At 43.8% G+C, this 22,191-nt stretch overlaps 1 protein-coding gene across 1 annotated transcript; it reads right to left on the bottom strand.

The window, feature by feature from the left end:
• Positions 1–1,020: 1,020 nt before the first annotated feature.
• MTURN (maturin, neural progenitor differentiation regulator homolog) lies at positions 1,021–21,818 on the bottom strand. The gene is made up of 3 exons (XM_090046414.1): positions 21,314–21,818; positions 14,382–14,504; positions 1,021–2,984 (listed from the first exon to the last, which is right to left on the bottom strand). Exons 1-3 carry the CDS (start codon positions 21,473–21,475, stop codon positions 2,874–2,876), a joined length of 396 nt encoding a protein of 131 aa, XP_089902540.1. The 5' UTR covers positions 21,476–21,818; the 3' UTR covers positions 1,021–2,873.
• Positions 21,819–22,191: the final 373 nt, after the last annotated feature.

The following is a 22,191-nucleotide window of genomic DNA, read 5'->3' as shown; positions in this document are numbered from 1 at the left end:
ACTCCTCTAGGCTGACATGAAAATCCCAATGCCACAATTACAGAATTTATAAGAGAAAGCTCTACGGCTCAACCCTGCCAGCATTTAGACACATGTTTACTGCATTAGGGGCTCAGCCTGGCATTCAAGCTACTGGCCCTTGCTACTGAGTAAGTGGCTAATCATTCTAACCCATTTGGTGGAAATGATGGGAGGAAGCTAGAACCATTGCAGGTCCACTAACTCTTTCAGCATTTCTTGCATTGTTTATAAATACAGAGCAATAACATGAAGATGCAGAAATGTATTTGGTCCCAAGTCCAAGCAACTCATACTTCTTGATAAAATACATTCTATATTAATGCTCTTTCTGATTTAATACACATGTAAAATTACACCGTATTTTCTACGTATAAAATTCCAGTTAATTTTAAATGGAGCATGGCAGCGGCCAGATTAGCAATGGACTCAACACTTCCAGCTCTCAGCAATGTCAATTGGCAATAAGGGTGTTCATTTCCTTAGAGCACAGGGCCTAATATACCCTGGTACCAAAGTGCAGTGTGTATTAGAAGTCATTTGGATGTATTAAGAATCCTCCATCCTTTACACATTTATTAAAAGTCACACTGTAGTCAAAAGGCCTGATTCTTGACTGCTTTGAACTTTAAGGGCCCGATTCATTGAGGCCCATTCAAATGACACCTTCACCCACTTTAAGGCCCCTTCATACTGCCACAACAGTGCAAAGAGGACACAGTGTAAATAAGGTTCAGACCCTGTCTACATAATCATTTATACCTGTGGCCACCCATTTGCAGTAAGAGCAGCATTTTATCTCTACCTTGCACCAGTATCAATTATAGATTGACCTGTGTGCAAGACAACAGAGGATCAGGCTCAAGGGGTCTATTTGTATGGGCTGCAATCAAAGGATGGAATCTCCCCCTCCAGATACCTCCTCTTAAGAACACCTCTGCTTACAATTATAACATGTCTTATAGACGGAGAGGAAAGAAAAACTTGGGTACTTAAAGAAGGTAATGGAAACCACTGGTATTATGCTTTATTTTGGTAAGCAAAAAGCCTATTACTGCTGTACAGTGTTATACAATGAACTGCCACAGTTCTCACGTCACTTGTCCATAGAAAATGTGTTGCGACTATCATGTTTATGCCTGCATGCCAAGAGAATGTACAAAGTTTCATTGAGTTTTCTTTTCTACTTTTCAATTTTCCTAAACATTTACAGTGTTGCAGACACATCTGTGCATATTCAAATATCACTTTCCCTCTTGGTTACAGAAAGTTTCGCTTCAATTAGAAAAATCAAGTGTTAGGCATCCCCTAAGACATCACCAGAAATGCAAATTGCCAAGAAAATAAATTCCTTAGCTAATCTTTAAAACAACTGCTTTTAAAAACCCATTCCAAAGGTGATAATGTTAAAAACAGTGTTTTCAGAATGGTGTCAGCCATTTCTGGGAGTCATTTAAATACTTTCTCTTCATTCACTTTTCATTTTTATCATGTGAATTCTGTATCAAATGCCTTTAAAGTTTGAGACCTGCATTTCATGGATTGGGGTTTTTCTTTTTTAATTGGCTAAGAGGAATAATGTAGAAATATTTTGTTTGATTGTGGAAAATAGCTCCAGTACAAGAGAATCCCTTTTCTTCTTACATTTTCTGAATAAAAGGCAAGTAAATAAAGTGGCCTTGGGTCTTTACTGTCTGACTTTCACGCACAGTTGTTTCCATCTGTGCAAAGCAGGTGTAAAATACTATTGGCCTTATTTCCATGTATATTAAGAGCCCTTTACCCCACTCTGTGGAACAGATCCTCAGCTAAATCATCTTGGTTTCATAGGCTATATGCATCAGCTGAGGGCTTACTCCTGACAATATAAAGGGGCCTTAACAAGTAAAATTTTACGCTCTCTGTGAGGTCCCTTCCCGCAGCTGATGGGATATAAAGTGCCCTTGCTGAGAATGAAAATCAGGCCCTACCATTCTGGTTTACTAGTATTTTGCATTCACTTTGAGCAGGTATATACCCTTATGGCTTCACAGTTAAGTTGCACTTTAATTCAGGAAGCTGTAAGATTTGAATAAGTTGTCGTTTTATTAAAAATGGTGAAACTGAAAGTTGATTTTCATGAGGGAACAAAATATGCAATGGCTTTGGAACTGGTGGCATCACAGTACCGATGCGTATCCTAATATGTTCTGGTGAGACAAGAGTCCTAATTATGCCCAGTGATTAACCAGTAAATTCAGGTGTTTAAGAGAACATTAAAATATGCCACAAAAGCATTTACATGGATTTTCCCCTCTACCTATTTTTTTGTTTAAACTTTATGTGCATTTCCGCAATATCAACCACTATTAAACTAGTGTTTTACAGGAAAAATCTCTCACAGTTTGGTACTCTGTCTGGTAGTATAGTAAAAAAAAATTGAACTAAAAATAAAAGTGCAGATTGCATTTACTCTCTGCTTTAATTTTCCTCAGTAAGGTCACATGTGAGTACTTAATACACTAACCAAACAGTTCCTACATTCAAAGTACTCTACATTCATGTCAGTGAATGTTATTCTCAAATACAAATCAAAGAGACAGTCAGCGACAAAACTACTTCTAAATTAATAATGGCAGAATGCTACCAAGACAACTCCATAGAAACCCCACTGAAGCAGGAGCAAAATTCAGGTCACTTCTTAGCAAAGCTCATCACAGATTTATTTATATTTATTATCTTTTCCTTTCTTTTTTTTCTTGTTTTGTTAAACTGGGATTTCCCAGTGTGATGTGCTAATTCAAAATGCTAATATGGGGTCACATGACCCCCCCACCTGTTATCAAGGGATTAAGCTTTTTTAATTCCTCAGAAAATTACTGTTGACTGACACCCATCTGCTGATGATCGGCTTCTGGTTCCTCCTCTTCCACATCTGCATTATATTCTTCAAATGCATCATCATCAACATCTGGAAGCCCCAGTAACTATATATAGAGAAGAGAAAAAGAGTAGAATTACAAGGTTTATACTGATACAGTGTTCCCACCACTGTGAGCCTTGACACTATTTCTTGCTGTTTCTGAAAGCCTCAGTTCCTGGTGTCATTGGATTATGTGAGAATCTCAGCTGTTATTTTTTTTAATGATTTTTTCTCTACTCTTAATGATTGTAGAGATAAAGCTTGCAGATGTGGCCCAAGTAGGCCCTAAAGGATCAGAACCAGAAAAGAAATGAATTGCACCAACAGCATTTTTTAAAATGTTACTTTTTTAAAAAAAAACAAACCCTAATGCCATGACTTTTTGAGGACTAATCTATGATTATTTCAATACTTGGGAGTGGTAGTATTGCTGAGGCTCTAAATTAAAAAATAATCCTTGCAATATAAAACATATAAAACATGGCTCACCAAAAGCATCCGGGAATGTCTCTTAGCTAAAAGGGAGGCATACACCCAATGGAAAGGAGGGGCGATCACCAGGGATGACTAGACTGCAGTTGCTCGGGGCTGCAGGGGGACAGTCAGGAAGGCCAAGGCAGAGAGGGAACTGGGACTAGCTTCCTGGATCACGGACAACAAGAAGTCCTTCTTCAAATACATAGGGGGCAAAAAGAAGGTTCCAGGTAATGTGGGACCCCTGCAGGACACGTTAGGAAAAATGGTCATCACAACAGACAACAAAGCTGACATATTTAATGATTTCTTTGCCTCCATTTTCCTAAGCAGGGACCGGAACAGTCACCCCCCCCCCCACTGGGCCCCCCTCAGGCCCCAGGGGAGGCACACCTAGGCCAAGGGTTAGTGAGGAACTAGTTAGGGAGCTTCTGGAGGGACTGGATGTATTCAAATCAGCCAGTCCAGACGATCTCCACCCTAGAGTACTAAAGGAATTGGCTGAGGTCATTGCAGGACCCCTGGCACGGCTTTATGAGCACTCGTGGTGCTCTGGTGTGGTGCCAGAGGACTGGAAGAGGGCCAATGTGGTTCCCATCTTCAAAAAGGAGACAAAGGAGGACCCGGGAAACTATTGGCCAGTTAGTTTTACCTCGATCCTAGGCAAGCTTTTTGAGAAAATTATTCTGCCGCATATCCACGAGGGGCCAGTGGGGGAGATTATGCTTAGGGGCAACCAACATGGGTTCATTAGTGGCAGGTCCTGTCAGACCAACCTGGTGGCCTTCTATGATCAGATCACCAAGTCCTTAGATGAAGGGGTAGCAGTGGACATAGTCTTCCTGGACTTTCAGAAGGCCTTCAACACTGTCTCTCACCCTGTTCTCATTAAGAAACTGGGGGGGCTGTGGTGTTGACACCCACAGAGTCAATTGGGTTGCCAACTGGCTGGAGGGCCGCACCCAGAGAATGGTGGTGAATGGGTCATTTTTGGCCTGGAGGGATGTGGGCAGTGGGGTCCCCCAGAGCTCAGTCCTCGGGCTCGCACTGTTCAACATCTTCATCAGTAACTTGGATGAAGGGGTAAAAAGCACCCTGTTCAAATTTGCTGAAGACACTAAGATGTGGGGGGATGTGGGCACGCTAGAAGGGAGGAATAGGCTGCAATCGGACCTAGACAGGTTACAGGGGTGGGCAGATGAGAACAGGATGGGATTCAACACCTACAAGTGCAAAGTTATGCACCTGGGGAGGAACAACCAGCACCATACCTACAGGCTGGGGAACTCCCTTCTTGTCAGTACGGAGGCAGAAAAGGATCTTGGAGTCATCATTGACTCCAAGATGAACATGGGCCGGCAGTGTGGGGATGCAGTCAGGAAGGCCAACCGCACCTTGTCGTGCATCCACAGATGCATGTCAAGCAGGTCCAAGGAGGTGATCCTCCCCCTCTATGCAGCACTGGTCAGGCCACAGCTGGAGTACTGCTTCCAGTTCTGGGTGCCGCACTTCAAGAGGGATGTGGACAACATGGAGAGGGTCCAGAGGAGGGTCACTCGCATGATCAGGGGGCAGCAGGGAAGGCCTTATGAGGAGAGGCTACGGGATGTGAAGGCTGAGGGGGGATCTAGTGGCCTGGTACAAACTAGTCAGGGGGGGATCAGCAGACACTGGGGAAGTCCCTGTTCCCCCGAGCACCACCAGGAGTGACCAGGAGCTGGCCACAAGCTGGCAGAGGGTAGATTCAGGCTAGATATCAGGAGGCGCTACTTCATGGTCAGGGTGGCTAGGATCTGGAACCAACTTCCAAGAGAAGTGGTGTTGGCTCCTACCCTGGGGGTCTTTAAGAGGAGGTTAGATGTACACCTTGCTGGGGCCGTTTAACCCCAGTACTCTTTCCTGTCATGGCGGGGGGGCGTACTGGATGATTTACTCAGGTCTCTTCTGACCCTAGAAACTATGAAACTATGAATGTGGCCCATAGCCACATAGCAATGCTTAGTATGGCTGTGCAAAGCTTCGGTCCCTGATTCAATCTGGTGGAGATTCGGCCCGATTTTTGTGGCCGAATCACTGAATCCGAATCAAATCAGAGGACCCTTTAATCTCTCTGATTCAAACTGAAACCCTCTGAATCAATTTGGAGAGATTCAGTGATTCAGACATAGACACAGCTTTAAATGTTTTTTCTACACACCTCTAGGTAGCAGGCAGCTCGTGAATGCTGCGATGCTGGGGCGCATGGAGTGTCCCACCGGATGCCAGGGGCTCCCCAGTGCGCTCCGCAGCAGACCAGGAAGTGGACCAGAAAAGCACTTCTGGGGCTACTGGGGAGCATGCCAGGCCCCCCCCCAGCAATCCCTGGCTCAGTGCCTCCTGGGGCTGGGAGGGACACCTGGGGTCCCCTTGTGGCCAATCGCTGAGCCTGGGAGGCACAGGGGGGCCTCCAGTGTGCTCTTTGGCAGACCTGGAAGTGGACCAGAAGTATTTCTGGTCCACTTCCAGGTTCACTGCCAAGCATGTGGAGGCCTCCCACTCCTGTGGGATGCTCCGTGTGCCTCAGTATCGCAGCGATCACACGTTGTACCTGCTACCTCAAGGTATGTAGAAAAAAATTTTAAAGCTGTGTCTGTATCCAAATTGCTGATTTTCCAAATCAGCACTGAATCTTCACATTTGGATTTGGCCAAATCGAATCAGGGACAGTGATCTGAATCAACTAACTGAATCACTGTCCCTGATTTGGGCCAAATCTGAATCCAAATCGAATAGGGCCCACTTAGCACATCCTGTTGCTTAGCTCTGTCAGTAATTGCCCACTTGCTTTGTGGACAGTAATCTCACATGACCAAATCACATTCATTCTACACCCTTAGTACAAGAGTGCAGTCCACTGAGTTAGATAGGGTAGGCATGGTTCTAAAAGACTTTAGATCCCAGGATACAATTCTTTTCCTTAACCTATTCACTATCTCACTCAAAACAGAACATTTCATGCTGGGTTAAGTAGTTTTAATTAGGGATAGCTGTATATTAAAATTGAAATGGGCTAAAATCCATTCAAATTTCTGCAAATTGGATTCAGGCTTCTGACAAGCTGCCAATATAACTCTCAGCTAGGAGACTTTAGTTGTCTCCACTCTAAAGTTTAAGATCATTTTAATGGCACCTGTTTGTTTTAGGAGAGAAAAAAAACAGTTTAAATTTTTCCTTTATTCCAAAGAGAAGTTGGCGAGTCAATACAATTTAGGAATACATAAACAAATGCTGGTCAGAACAATACATCTATTCTGAAAATGTCACACCCAAATTCTCATAAAACTTACATAAGCTACTAATGGATCCAAAGCAAAATCATATGCTAAACATCACTGGTAATATTTACTAAGCCTGCAAAGGCTGAAAAAGCAACCACAGAAATGTGTTGTATGCTGCTTAAAGAATAAAGTAGTGGTTGTCACACAGCAGAGATTAAAAAAATCCCAACTGACTCCTTAAGGAGAGTGGCAATTGCTATTCAGTGATATGAGACTTGAAAAGCAGGGACAAAGCAGATTTTAAAAATGTGAGTTAGATCATTAGAGTTTTGACATTTCAAAACTATTCTATAGCTAGAACAGCAGTCCAGCGCTGTAAACTTCTAGTACCAGCAAAATGTATTGTTTTAACTAGAGGTATATTGGCGCTGATATAAAGAAAATTGATTGTATTGGAAATTGGCCTGGTGTGGCCAATAATTTGGCTCATAAATACCCGTGTATGCACACAGCCACAGCGCAACATGCAGGCAGCTTGGAGGCCTCTCCCTGTAGCTGGTAAGTCTGTTGTGGTGAAAGGGGAAGGGAGAGGGAAAGGGGGGGGGGCAGATCAACACCCCCCATGGTGAGGGAGAGATTGGGGCAGGGGCAGGGGCAGGGGCTGGGACAGGTGCTGCCCAGCTAGGGTGGGACACAGGACAGAGCCATGGCTCACCTGGGGGACGCAGGGTTGGGGGGTGTGCCCCCTGCACGCACCCCAGGAGGGCATAGGGGGGCATGTGCCCCTGGATCTGCATGGGGCGTGGGCAGGGTGGGTTGCAGCTGTGGGCGGGGGCTGTGCCAGGCTCTTCCCGGAGCTCGGGGTAGGTGGGGAATGGAATTGGACCACAGCTGCACTCAGGGCAGGTGGCAGTGGCAGTGGGAAGGAGGTTATGGGGAGGGCTGCAACCACCCCAAGTTTCACTGTAGCCCCCCCATAACCCTCCTTCCCAGTGCTGCCACTGCCTGCCAGGAGCGCAGCCCTGGTTCAACTCCCCACCCCCACACACTGAGAAGAGCCCTGCACAGCCTGCAGCCTGCAGCTGCAGAACACCCTGCCCACACCCCACACAGATCCAGGGGCACATGCCCCCTCCCTATGCTCTCCCAGGGTATGTTCAATGGTGGGAGCTGCCCCCCACCCTGTTCCCCCCAGGCAAGCCATGGCTCCATCCTGTGCCCCACCCTGCCTCGCCTGGGCAGCACCTGCCATAGCCCCTGCCCCACTCCCTCCCTCACTGCAGGGGCCTTGATCTGTGCCCCCCCCATACATCCTTTCCCTCCCCGCCTCATCTTCCACCACAGCAGTCTTACCAGCTGGATGCAGCTGTATCAGAAATCAGATCAGTATCGGCCCTATGCCTCCTTAAAAATCGGCTATCGGTATTGGCCCCCAAAGTCTCTTTCAGTGCACCCCTAGTTTTAACCACAACTATAGAAACATCAGTTTTTTGGGCTTCTTGGCATTTCTCACCTAGCCAAAGCAAAGAGCCCAAAGACAGTTCAAACTGTTCCAAAAGAAACCTAAAAATCCTGAAAAATAACCATATACAATTCAATTCAGGCAAATTTTGAAACAAAGAATAGTTTTAAAATGAAAAAGTAAAACAGTTAACCTAAAAACTATTGAAACAAAAGCTCGGACTTTTTTACATTTTTTTCTCTATTTTTTCTCAGGCTGAAACAATTTGATTAATTCAACATGAAATCACTAATTGTTTCAGTCAATCTAAATATGCTTCATTCAGCTAAAAGATTTTGACAAAAAAATTGCCCAGCTCTAGTTATAACAATTTTTCTTTCTTGATTAGAGGGGGAAAACCCTGCATAAAGAAATCTGTAGTTTCATTTGGAATAAAAAGTTGCTAGCCCTTTTCCTTGTAATATTAGCACTGAAAGTGTAAACACACAAATGTATCATCTTGAGGGCTGAAAAACACAATTAGGGAGTGTGATCTTTGATTTCTCTCCCTGTCTCCGTCTCTCTCTCATCATTCTCTCACACACACTTACTTTATGCAAAACAATTATGTGAAGTTTGAGATCTATTTGAAAGAATCATCTTACAAATCCTCCCTATACCCCTTAGCTTGACCCCATGCCTAGAATGGTAATTATGATACCATGTGAGTTATTCTGCTGGGCTGCCCCACAATGCTAAGGCCATTCACACTATGCAACGGATAATGCAGTGAGTGGGTTGGTGTTGTATTTTCACATCTTGCCAGCCTGCAAGCCCAATTCCTTCTCTAACTTAAGTGCATGTAAATCAAGAGTACCAGTAGCATGGGACAACCTGGATTTTGTAAAGGGAGCATAGGAGCAGACACTGGCACTGCAGAAGTGGCTGAACCCTTGCTCCCAGCTTAGGATACATGGCTAATGTTGGGGACAAAGATTACGGTTTTTCCAGATATGTCGTAATGATTGCAAAGTGTACTGTACACCCATGGTGCTACGCAAACAATCCATTAATGTATAAGCCACGGGTGTCCAACCTTTTTGAATGTGGGGCTGGATCATGAACTTTTTACCACCCAGTGGTCCGGTGGGCCATATTCAAAGACCTCACAGGAAGTGCTATCACATCACCCCCCTAAATGAAAGTACAGTGTTTACTTCTGTTTCCCATCACAGCACCTTGGGCCTCAGAAAACAGCTTGGAGGGCCACACGGCGGCCCACAGGCCACATGTTGGACAAGCCTGGTATAAGCAATAGGTATGGTAAAGGATGATAATATATTTAATCAACCTCCGACAAACAAGAAAGTATTAAAAACAGAAGTACAAGAATTGGTAGTATTTTCCACTAAAAAAATAATATGAATGCATTAACTTATTCATGCCTGAATCTATTTTGAGGCAAACATAGGTGTTTAGAACCACAGGATAAACACTTTGTAGCCTGCATTCAGAAGCTAGAATGGCTTGGTGAAAGAAAGTGGTGTCTGAGAAGCCAAAACACTGCTGTTTTTCTGAGAAGGAAAGAAGTTTTATTTCCCACAAAAACACACACACAGGCTTGGGTAGGGGCTTGCTAGAGCTGCGGATTAAAATGGATCTGAAATTTAAAATGACAGACATTTCCCCTCTAATCACACTTATGGGAGATAATATAAAAAACCCTTATTAAGATGTCTCTGACGTAAGCTTTGAGAAGTAAGCTTTTCTACTGTGCCTCCTGCAGGTTTCTGTAAAAGTGCATGACACTATCACATTTCATCCAACTCATGTTATTCTTTATCTCCTTTGGACAATGCTATTTCTGTAGGGACAAGTGGAAGAAAGAAAAACTGAACATTTTTATCCTCAAGGAAGGAAACAAGGCAAATTCAGCTCAGCTGAGATGACTGGGTTTAACGGTCCCAGGCCGCAGATGAGCATATCTGCGCTGCTTTGTACCCTGGTTTATAGTATATCACAGAGGGAGTTTTAAATCCAAGGGGTGATAAGGGTTCTATTAAGGTAGAGGGAATGACCATTGTCAAACCTAACCAAAAACTCTTGTCTCAATACACTCTAAGGTGGTGAATTTTTGGAACAGAGGTGATATCAGTATTATTTTTATTTGTCTGTATCATGCCTGACACTTTCGGGTGCTCATCAAATAAATAAACAAGAATCTTTTTAGAGCACTTTAAAAGAGTAAGTGCCAAACTGTATTCACTTGTGGGAAAAGCCCAGGGAACAATAAGAAGAAAAAGAAGCTCTAGATTCTCTTCGCAAATTATCCCTACCAGAGAAAAGCAGTTGAGAACATTTTGGCCTTGTCTAGGAAAGGATTTAAACGTATGATGTCAGCTGATACACTTTAACCAACACATTTTAAATCTAATCTAAATAAGCCTTTAATGAAACTAAGTACATAAAATCTGGTGGGTAGTCTAGGCAGAAATGTCATTGGGTAAAACAGGCTAGCAGCAATGTGGGGACATTCCACAGACACTGACTCCTCCACATCCCATCTCCCTTGTAATCTCTGTGAAGCACCAATCCTGGGTAACAGCAGAACAGTTTTCACTCTGGCTGGGAAAAGAGAGGGGGAAAATGATGCCAGGACAATGGAACTGTTCTCTCAGCTATGTCACCTAGAAGATGCACAGAAGTGAATTCTCCACTCATGAAAGTGAAAGGCTGACTGAGTCTAACTACATTAACCTACATGGTATCTCTGAGGTCGATATGCATATGAACAATTGTTACACATGAACTGTACAGAGCTATAGCAAGACTGAATTAATGGTGGCAAAACATTCTGAGAACCTCACAGTAAGGAGTAATGGAAAGCTGGCAGCAGCTACAGCAAAAGTTTCCTAACCATTTCTATTCTAAAGACCCAAACCAAGCCTTTGGGAAGTTGGGTATCCAAAAATAACTAGTCAATTCTAAAACATTTGTCCCCATCTTTACTAGTTGATACCTTTTCTAAAGTTCCGTTTTCCAAGCTGAAATATGCCAGGCCTCGTCTCTGCCTCACGGCACATTTTTAAAATTAAGTTTCAGGAGCAAGGTTCTGTCATGTTTGAAAGGGAAGCACATAAAATACACTTTTCTTATTACCTGAAGAAGTATTCAAGACAGTATTTAAAAAATAGATCAAGCACTGAAGGGGGAGGAAAACTGTCCTGTCAGTGTTTCCCAAACTGTCCTATGGGAAAGGCATAAACACATGAAAACTTTATTTTGATCTGGCAGTCATGAGGGTTTGAAAATGTTTGTTCGTGGTATAGACCAGTTGATGAAAGTGTTTTTATTTAAAAAACAAACAAGGAACTCCACCTGTTTTGTGGGTGCTGCCTTTACTCTGTAGTAGAGAGATAGAGTGAAAATTAGTCAGCAACATTTCTCTGCATCCCACCCTATCTATATACAATCTTTTACCAGCTGAATTAAACTGTCTTGGTAATATCAATGCAAACCCCTGTTTGCTGACGTCTAGATAACAAGCCTTAAAGTAAGAAACTAAAGAAGCTTAATCTATTTAGTTTATCCAAGAGAAGGTGAAGTGAAGAAGGTGACTTGATTACAATCTGTCGGTACCTGGAAGAGATTTCTGGTAGTGGAGGACTCTTTAATCTAGCAGACAAAAGCATTACAAGATTCAGTAGAGGGAAACTGAAGCTAGAAAAATTCAGATTAGAAACATAACTGACATTTTTCACAGGGATGTAGGGGATGTTCAGGCACCTGAAGTCTTTCAATCAAGATTGGATGCCTTTCTAAACAATATGCTCTCGCTCAACCAAGAGCTCAATGCATGAATTCACTTATTGGAGGAAGAGGAGGACAACAGAAAAGAGACTGCTTTCTAAGGCCAGATACTTCTGGTCCTGCCCACCTGTACAGATATAAAAGGAGGCATGTGAGAAAAGCAGTGAGTTGGCTCTATGCCCACCGAAGTGAGGACTTCCAGCACTGGTGCTGGACAGCTCCCACTGGACAACTAGAGAGTAGGGTAGTAACTGGGACAGTGGGACAGAGGGATGAGAACCCCCACTGCTGATGAACTGAAGGTGGCTGAGCTTAGGAGTGACGGTGTGAGCAACAGGATTTAGCAGGCAAGCCAGTACAAGATGGGAGGTGTCTGTGTCATAAAGCAACAGATACAGAACTGACCCAGGGAACTTGTACTGAACTGTACTGAGCTGCACCAGAGCATAACTGATGAGGGTGTCCAGCCAAAGCTATAGGTTGGGCCTGCTGGAGTTGAGTAGACCTGGATCCCCAATGCTGTTTTAGTTCCTGAGCAGCAGAAGATGCATCTGCTGAAAAAGATAAACAATACAAGATAAACAATGAAAGACTACACAACTGTAGGAGTTGTGGGAATATGGAATACCTTGCCTGTATGTGAGGAACAGAAGAGTTAGGATCTTTTGTGTACGTCCTATATAAATGGTTGTGTGTATATTACAAATATACATACATACACATTATATATATATTATTATACACTATATATATATATATATATATATATATATATATATATATATATATATATATATATATTACACACACATACACGTCTATATATCTATAGACAGATATGGAACTGTTAAGTAGAGGAAACCACAAAGAGGCTGGATGGTTAAAACAATGTGTGAGATGGCTGAAAGGAGACTAAGGCGGGTGTGTTAGTAGGGAGGGATGAGAGGTGGCATCAAGAGGTGGCACTAAGATGGGGTAAGGGACCCACCTATTACACAAAATTCTGATTATTAATTTATCCTAATGTTTTTGATTTTCACACCTGATGTTCTTCTAGTTTCAAAGAGTGGTTTGATTTGGTTCAGCATAAAGTGTTTTATAATTGATTCAATTTAAAACTTAAATTAATTTTTCTTTAAACTGAAATAAGGATGATGCAAAACCTTCTGTGAACAATTTCACTGAATTAGTTTGAAATCTCTTTTAGGCAAACCAGTGGAACTTTCTCTTGTAGAAAAAAAATCTTGCTGCTATACCAAGAATGAAAATCTGTCTCAAGATCAAGTTGAATTTTCTAGGAAGTATACTTATATTTTTATAGGTTTATTATACCTAAAAGCATATGCACTGAGTTGTGGAATTTCTAGACCCTTCTAAGAAAACTGTGAATCCACTTGTCTTTATTTCCATTCTCAAAAGGTTATTTTCAATTAAATTCTTTCATCTTGACCAGTTCTTGGCTTCATTGGTATTGTAGGAATGTAGTAGAATAGAATAAAGCCAAGCATTTTCATATAAGCAATCTGTCCCCCTGCCTTTTTCATTAAATTACTGGTATTTAAAATGTTCATGATTTAGCTGGTCCAAATAAACAAAATAACATAAAATATATCAAATTAATTTTTCATCTAAAATTAATATTGAAACAGTTTCATTCAAAAGCATGCTGATCAGATTTTCTATTTCCAGACATGATTAAGGTGATATGGTAAAAGACATGACTCTGCCAATGAGCTTCTATTCTCCTGTGGAATGCTCCTGTTAGTCCAGCATTGGGCCCCTCAATGGAGATGCTGTACAACAGGGTTGTTTTGACCAAACCCATGTTTTAACAACGTTTTCTTTTAAGTGAATGGCTACTGCAGGAATATATGGCACCTTTGTGCCCCTCTCTTATCCATTATATATGGATGGATGAGCAGGAAAAAATAAATAAAAACAAAACCCAAGCTACTTCTATGCCAATCACTTGTCAAGTAGCTAAAATAGACAACTATTTTTCTATTAGACACTTCAAATATCAGAATAACTGTATTTCCCCAGCTTCCTAGGCTGCACTTTCTCTATTCAGACACTTGCAAAATTCCCATATATCAGTGCTAGGAAATGAATCTACCGCAATCCTGCACAGTTGACTAATATCCCATTCTTCATACTTGACCCTATAGCAACAGCACACAATTTATCCTATGGGTAAGAAGTGGATTCTATGAGCTGTGACATCAACCTGCTTCCCACCAAAACTGAGAATCTCAATTTGCCAAATATAAAGCAAAAAATAAAAAGGCAGTTAAATTTATCCCCCTCCCCTCTCCACCAAGAACCCACACTCTATATATCTGGTATTAGTTCATGTGAGCTACTGCAAGGGCAACTAACTGGACAAAGAATTCACTGTGAAAATAATGTCTTACTTACTAAGAGCATGTTTCTAAAATCGCTGATCTAGCAAATAGTTAGAAGTAAAACATGCACCTACTGGTCTGAATGATTTGAAGACTTTTTCCAGTATTTCATGGAGTGTCTTTTTCCCACAGGAAGAGATGTAGTCCTGTGCCAGCTGCAGAAAAGGTAAGCAGTCCTCACTTTCACTCCACACGTGCTAAAAGCCAATACCAATGAAAGAAACAGCAGTATGAAAAAAATCAGTGTGAACTTCTGATTTGATAAAGTGACATGATTTAAGGGTGCACTAAAGTATACCAAGCTGACAATGGAAATTTCTTAAGGATATGTACGTTGCCCTGTTTCAAATGTTAGATGTGGTCCCATATTTTTAAAGCAGCTTTCAGAGATACAATTTGGCTATACTGGCACAATACATTGATGGGGGAAGAGGGGTGAGAAAGGCCTGAAAACAAATCAGAAAATAGGTCTGAACCTGAATAAGGAATCAGAACTTCCCAAGTACCCACGTCCCACCTATACACTACATGGATTTAAACAAAAATCTTTACTTTCAGAACAACAGCCCTGAAAATTCAGCTTGGATTGTGAAAGTAAAGAGCAATGGTGCCCTCAGTGACAGGGATGCAATCTCATTTTTACTGGTTTGCGCAAGTATTGGACCATGTAAATGGAACTTAGTAATTAATTCTGATACACAGAAACCAAAGAGAATTCATAACTCATCCACAGGTCAGTCAGACTTCCTAACTTGATTCTATGATGCTCTAAAACTTCTCCCCAAACCACTGCATATTCTGCCAAGATAATTTTACTGGAAGTCTGTGTACAAGTGCTGATAAAAGTGTTAAAGCAGTGACATCACTTGCAAAGAACTACAGGGCTCAAGCAGTGTTTAGTGAATACTTGCTAAATAATTTTCTCATAAATTGTAGGCCAATCACAACATTACTGAGATTCATAAGGACAGAAGCTTAACTCTTCATGAACATTTAAATATTACATCTGCTTTTCTGCATGCTAATTCTTTTTTTCTCCAGCGCCATGCATCTAATATATCTTGTACTGTGTCAGAAAGAGTGGGTTATGCTTCAATAGGATTTTTCTGAAATCCAACTAACATTCATGAAAGAATAAAAATGCTTCAAGTCAGAATATAAAAAACACAACATCATTTCCTGTTCAGTAAAATTAGTAAATATGGGTAACGTTTTAGGTTCATCCAATGAAGATACTGCAAAGAATCAGCTAAGCTGCCTTTTTAAAAAAAGAGCATAACCATCTTCCCATTAATTCCATTTGATGTGCATTTTCTTTGCAGCCTGTTGCATTTTGCAGTCTTAAAGTGCAGTTCTGCTATGAAATAACAGTCATAAAAAAGTGATGTTATAGCCATGATGGTCCAGAAAATATGCAAGAAAAATCCTTGCCTCTTGTGGTAAAAAAGGCCCTTCCTCCTGAGCAGATTTGCTCCCTCTGTGTATTGAGAGCCATATCCATCTACTTTTAATGACAAAAAACCAGGCTGTGATGTTTTTCTTCATTGTTGTTGCTGTTAGGTGTTGTTTTTTTTTTTGCAGTGTCTACATCGCCCTGAATTTATCACAAATCTTTTGATATCAGTACTTAGTTTTTGCTTTTCATGCAACAGACTCTATAATCACTTGAAAACAGCAGAATACCAGCTTTCTCTTTGCTTATGTTTATAGTCCTTAAGGTTACAAAAGGCTGAAAGGCCAAGAAGCAGTTCAAACATTTGTTTACAATGATGAGATTTTAAAGACAGTCTCATATACTTTTGGAATCTGATCCATGATATTGGAATATGTGGTGATGGCAATACAATTTTTAACTATTTCAGTATCTGATAATCCCCAAAAGATCCATGTACACCTGAATGTGAATGGACTGGATTCTATGGACTCAATTTACCATTGTCCTACACCTTGTGTAGTTGTTTATCATAGCAGAGTGGATATACACTAGAAGCTTGATTATTGTTTAGGCCAGAGCAATGCCACTGACTTTCATGTACAAGAGGGAAGGATTTCCTTAGGTGATATCTGTTATTGAACCAAATGCATAGTTGGAATGCAAAGCGTTCTTCATCAGGTCTTGCCTCTTGCATATTTCCTGGACCACCACAGCTACCACATCACTCTAAACACCACCATTTCTGGCTCCCTACCCTATGAAGATTAATTGGTATGGTTTATTACTAAGGGAAATATAATCCAATGCAGCCTACAGCCATCTTTAAGAATTCCATCACATCTTAGCTTTCAATGCAACTTGATCAGCATTTGTTCAAAATAAATTCATCTGGGGGAAAAAATGAAAATCCAAGCAAATAACTCAGAAAAATCTGCACAGTGATTTTTTTCTTCTTCTTTTGCATAGTGTGAGACAATACATGATTAAGGCATCCAACAATTTCGTCCTCTGATCATTTACAATTTTGAATGAAGCAACACATGCACAACAGTCCAAAAGTGTCATTAATAAACAACCCATGTAGAATCAGCAGTTCCATCACCCAGAAAACCCATCAGGCCCATGGCAAGAATAGTATTATAACTATATCTGTAATAGAGAAAGGTAGTTAGCTGTGTTAGTATGAAGTCAGGCAAAGGAGGAAAGGGCAGGGTGGCACCTTAGAGACTAACTAGTTCAGAGAGGCATAACCTTTCATAAGCAACAGCCTACTTCATCAGATGCACCTGCATATCTAGAATACAGGTGGATCTAGCGCTCTTTCTGGAAGTTCAGTTCTGCATCTAGCCAAATTCTGGATCTGAATTTGACTTCCCTGATTCATGCATCTTGGGGAACCTGTGAAAGGAATTCAACCTTTCTTAATTAAAGGGCAAATGTAATTTGAAGGTTTGGTACCTACTTAAGAAGTTTGAGTAATATTTAAAACTGCGCACAGAGAACCCACTTTTGCTGAGAAGCCCAACAGAGCTTTGCAATAGGAAACATATTCTGCTGGCAAGATGGTTGAAAGGCAAAGTTTAACTGTGGCAGAGCAGTAAGGAAACAGACGTCTTGTCCTCTGAATAAGTGTTTCAGGCTACTCTGGTTTAGCTCATAGCTGCTTTGTGTTAATAAAAAAGGTGCACACCTACCCATTTCAACCTCAAACCTCCCAGGTTCAAAACTGAAATATTCAATTCAGCATATATATGTGTTTGCTTAGGAAAGCAAAACCAAAGGAGTTCATTGGTTAGCACTTGAAGTTTTTTTTTTCCCATTCAGACTTCAGCTGATTTAGCAGTACTAAATGACATTCATTTATTGCATCACTTCCAAGGCCACCTGCTGAGCATTCGAGTAGAGCATTCATCTTCACTGAGGCAATTTTGTTTATAGACACTAGTAAGACTTGCTGCTTCTGTAAGAAGATATATTATAGGAAATCATGTAATAAGGTTGTAACAATGGTATCTGCATTACCACTTAATCTGGATACCAGAAATAACAACAAAGTGACAACAGAACAGTACATGATATTAGATATCCTCGTCCATATGGAGTAGGGCTTTACAGCAAATCCAATTAATTATTTTAGGGACACCATAAATTATAGAAGCAGAAGCTAAGGCCCAACATTTTAAAGGTAGTTAGCCATCTAAAAATGCAACTCAGTGTCTAGAGGATTTTTTAATAAGTGATAACATACCTAATTCCCATTGAAATCAACAGCAGCTAGGTGTCTTGGTACTTCTAAAATCCCATTAAGCATCTAACTGCACTTTAGGCACATTAATACTTTTTTTTAAAAAAGGATCTAGCTGTCCATGATTTTTCATTTTAATTAAAACGCTTGAGCTATAAAACAATTATAGAATGGCAGTTTTGTCCCTAAGCTTTAAAAAATGTTCATGGCATGAACCACATTTTAGTGAGCAACTGCACCCTTGTGACACTTTCAGTAATTCTTCCTATGGAAAAAATAATGTTTAGAAAGTATTTAACATAAGGTTAGTTTAATTTAAAATAACCTAGTGATTGGAAATCAAAAGGAAGTGCCAGCACAATGTGACTAACCAGCTCCCTGTTGGCTGAGAGCTCTAGCGACCACTATATGGGGAATCTCTAATTTAATACCGAATTAAAAATTATTCTCCCCCAGACTCTTTCTCAGCTACTTCCTACCCTAACTTGTCTTCCATTTCTTTCCATCACACTCCTCACATTAATCATCTTCTTTGAAAATACATAAGTTATTACATGTCTCTGACATCCCCTTGACACACTTTTGAAGTCACTTCCTTATTGTGAAATCAAAAAAGATGATGAAAACACCATAGGCCTGATGCTCATTTATGGTCCTAAATACCTGGGCAGTGTAAAATGGCCTTGAAGTGTGTAATTACAAATAAAATATATACATACTTGCACGTGTTTTCAGGCTCTATTATTTTTAAGGAAATCCAGGACACTCCCATGCCAATCCCTACCCCAGGCAGAAAGAGTGGTGCGCAATCCAGCTCAACCCCTGCCACCAGCTGCTGCTCAGAAGGCAGGCCAGGCAAGTCAATCTGGGACTTTTGTTTCCATTTTCCTTTGGTTTCCAGGTGAGAAATTAGTGAGCCAGATCATTATTAGTTCTGAGTTATTGTATTAGGAAGATATCTATGTATTAGGAAGACGCTAGCACCTCCTAGAACAAAAATCGTTCCTGCCTTTAAAAAATACATATATATTTTAAATACCTGAGATGGCAATGGCTGAGATTGGAGAAAATATATTTCTTTTTTTTTTCCTGTTTGTATACTGCATCTATTTGACAGTGCTATTTTTGCTCACTTTTACTCTGGTGGCTTTGGGTAGGGATTCTTTCACACAGCAACACTGGAAAAAATCATTTAAAAAAAAGAATAAAAAAGAAAATGTGGTTGTAAAATTGGGAGGACTTCCGGGGCACACAAAGGCTACTTCAACTGTTTTCTTTTAAAAATGGATTATACTACAACTTGACAGTTTCCCTTTAACTAACATGTAGTATATAATGAAATGATATACAATAGGAATAGCAAACCATGAGCTTTCTCTGTGATTGAGGGTATAATTAGGATCCCTGGATTATGGTCTAAGCACAGAGCTTGTGACTGGATTCCCACAAATGCCTGCACTGTTGACTTCCACACATGAACACTGGGATCCATTAGAAGGGATCCAGCTGCAGCATATAGCCCTTTTCTCCTAATTCTATCAGGAATTACACGCAGGTATAAGCGTTTGAAGGGCTGGGTTGTCAGGCTCCTGTCCTGTAACAGACCAGGTTGACTCCATTTAGGTGTAAGGCTCTGTACTGTTTCCGGACTGGCAGGATCAAAACTTCACTGTTTTGCAGCAACTGAGGGATACCTGAGTCCTTAGATTCAAATCTAAATCCCTCATCTTCTGTATTGTCATTCCACATGCCCATGTGCCCAATGCTGCAAATCAATACTTTGCCATTGGGTTTTGTGGGCTTTAGGAAGTTGCTTAACTGCTCTTTGTCTCCATTTACCCATCTGCAAAATCCATCCTCCAGGCACTTACCTGGTGGAGGTTTTCTGAAGGGGGAAGAAGCAGGGGGATTAATTAGTAGGTGTAAAGCAGATGGAGGGAGCTAAGGTGCTTTGTAAAGCATCGCGACATTTTGGCGACACCACTGGGGGCAAGAACCGGTTCTGAAACCCATCTTTCAAACCATGCTTAACCCAAGCTGCAGAATGCCCCAGCCCTGCGGCCAGCCACTTCATCGCATTCCCCTCCCAAGCCTCGATGTTTGGAGACTGGGGGGGAAATCAAACAATCTCCTGATCCTGAAGCCATTTGTTTTGTTGCGGCCAGGCTTGCACAAACTTGCTGCCGAAGTCCTGCAGGCCCGGGGCAGGCCAGGGCAGGCAAGGAAGGGCCGGCGCCCGGACCTCCAGAGGCAGCCCCTCAGCCCCACGAGGAGGGGAGGGGAGGGGACGAGGAGGGGAGGAGCCTTGCCATTTTGACTCCATTTTATTCTTATACATTCTCCATTTGCCGTGACAGGAGTGCAGCCCCCTCCCGCACATGCACTGGTAGAGGGGAGGGTCTCCGTTTGCCGTGACAGGAGAGCAGTGCACCCCCCGCAGCGCAAGCGCTGGGGCTCCCCTCAGGGGCACCCACTGGCAGGTGCCGCCCGCCGTGCCCGCACTCCCACCTCCGGGCAGGGACCCGGAGCTCGTCTCTCCCGGGGGCCTGCCCCCAGGGCCCGGCTCCGTCTTGCCGCTGGGGAAGAACCGGCTGGAGGGACCCGCCCCAGCCCGAGCCGGCCGCCCCGCACCCCCATGGCGCGGGCGCACGCGGGCCGGGGCCGGGCTCAGCTGCCAGACCCCGGGGGGGCGGAGCCAGGAGCTGCAGCAGCCGCTGCCCAGGACCGTCCCCGCCCCCTGCCCGTTGCACCCCCGGCGCCGCCTCCCCCACTGCAACGCCCCGGCACCGGCCCACCCCCCCCAGGCCTCCCGGTGCAACCCCCCAAGATCACCCCCCCCCGTAACACCCCCACACTGCACCCTTCCCAGATCATCCCACCCCCATGGCAGCCTCCTAGGACCGTCCCTCCCTCTTCTAGCCCCCAGGATCATCTCCCCCCCCCGCCACTGCAACCCCCCCGAGATCATCCCACTGTATGGCAACCCGCCAGGACCCCCCCCCAGTACCCCCCTCCCCACTGTAACCCCCCCAGGACCACCCCCTTATTGCATCCCCAGGACCATCCTCCCACTGCAACCCCCACCCCAGATCATCCCACCCTATGGCAGCCCTCCAGGACCATCCCCCCATTCCAACCCCTAGGACCATCCCCCCCAGTGCAACCGCCTAGGACCCCCCCTCCCCACTGCAACCCCCCGGACCAGGCCAGCCCCCCATTCCAACCCCCCAGGACCATCCCACCCCCTTGCAGCCCCTAGATCTCCCCCTCCTTATTGCATCCCCCCACGATAACCCCCCCCCGCCCCCGCCGCAGGCTCCACTCACAAAATTGTCCCCGCAGCCGTTGTCCGGGCAGAGCACGTAGAAGGAGACGCCGGGGTCGGCGTAGAAATCCATCCTGCGCTCCGTCTCCTCGGCCGCGATGAGCTCGAAGGGGGTGCTGGAGCACCATTTGTCCGCCGCGTCCGCCAGCTGCTGGAAATCCATCGCGGCCGCCGCCTGGTCCCGCGCGCCCGGCCCGGCCCGGCCCTGCCCGGCCCGGCCCGGCCCGCAGCTCCGAGCGGCGCCTCCGGCAGGTCCCTGGGCTGGGGCGGGGGTCGCTCCCGGGCCGCCTTCAGCACCTCGGGCTCTCGCGTGTATTGTTTACATGCTGCGCGCACTGGGCTCCCCCCGCCCCCTCCCGCCGCCGCTCCCGGTGCAGCCTGACATTGGCTGAGCGCGGCTGCGTTGCCGGGTCTTGTGTGCGGGTCACTTGCGGGTGTGGGGAAAAGCTGGATCCTGCCGGATCCCGCTGGATCCAGCCAATCCTCGGCCCCTCCCGGCTCGAGGAGCTCCAGATTCTCCTGCTGCGTCCCCGGAGCCCTCCCCAGCGCATCCTGGCGAGCAGAAAACCCCAAGAAAGAAAAAGCCGACAAAATAGATCTCCAACAATCCCCGTGGCACCTAGATCCTGCTGGATCCAGGCCAGGTTTGAACTAGCCCATCCTCCTCCCACAGCAGTCAAAAGAGGAGGCAAGTTCAGCTGCTTCGGCTCTCCTAAAAGACTCCAGCCAGGCAAGCTGGCAAAACCACTGACCACCCTTTGGCCTCTGGTCAAGCTCAGCTGCTCCAGCTCCACCAAAACATTGCAGGCAAGCCGGCAAAACCACTGATCACCCTTTGGCCTCTGGGTCAGCTCCACCAAAACATTGCCGACAAGCTGG

The sequence above is a fragment of the Crocodylus siamensis genome, chromosome 5, assembly GCF_052110815.1.
Source record: "Crocodylus siamensis isolate JL-2025a chromosome 5, ASM5211081v1, whole genome shotgun sequence".
NCBI lineage: Eukaryota > Metazoa > Chordata > Crocodylia > Crocodylidae > Crocodylus > Crocodylus siamensis.
This window is presented reverse-complemented; position numbering and strand designations above follow the sequence as displayed.

Coding starts and splice junctions, on each gene's coding strand:
- MTURN (XM_090046414.1), bottom strand. CDS start 21,475: ATGGATTTCCAGCAGCTGGCGGACGCGGCGGACAAATGGTGCTCCAGC. Junction 14,505..21,313: donor ACGGCTGCGGGGACAATTTT/GTGAGTGGAGCC, acceptor ATTGGCTTTTAG/CACGTGTGGAGTGAAAGTGA. Junction 2,985..14,381: donor TCTTCAAATCATTCAGACCA/GTAGGTGCATGT, acceptor CTCTATATATAG/TTACTGGGGCTTCCAGATGT.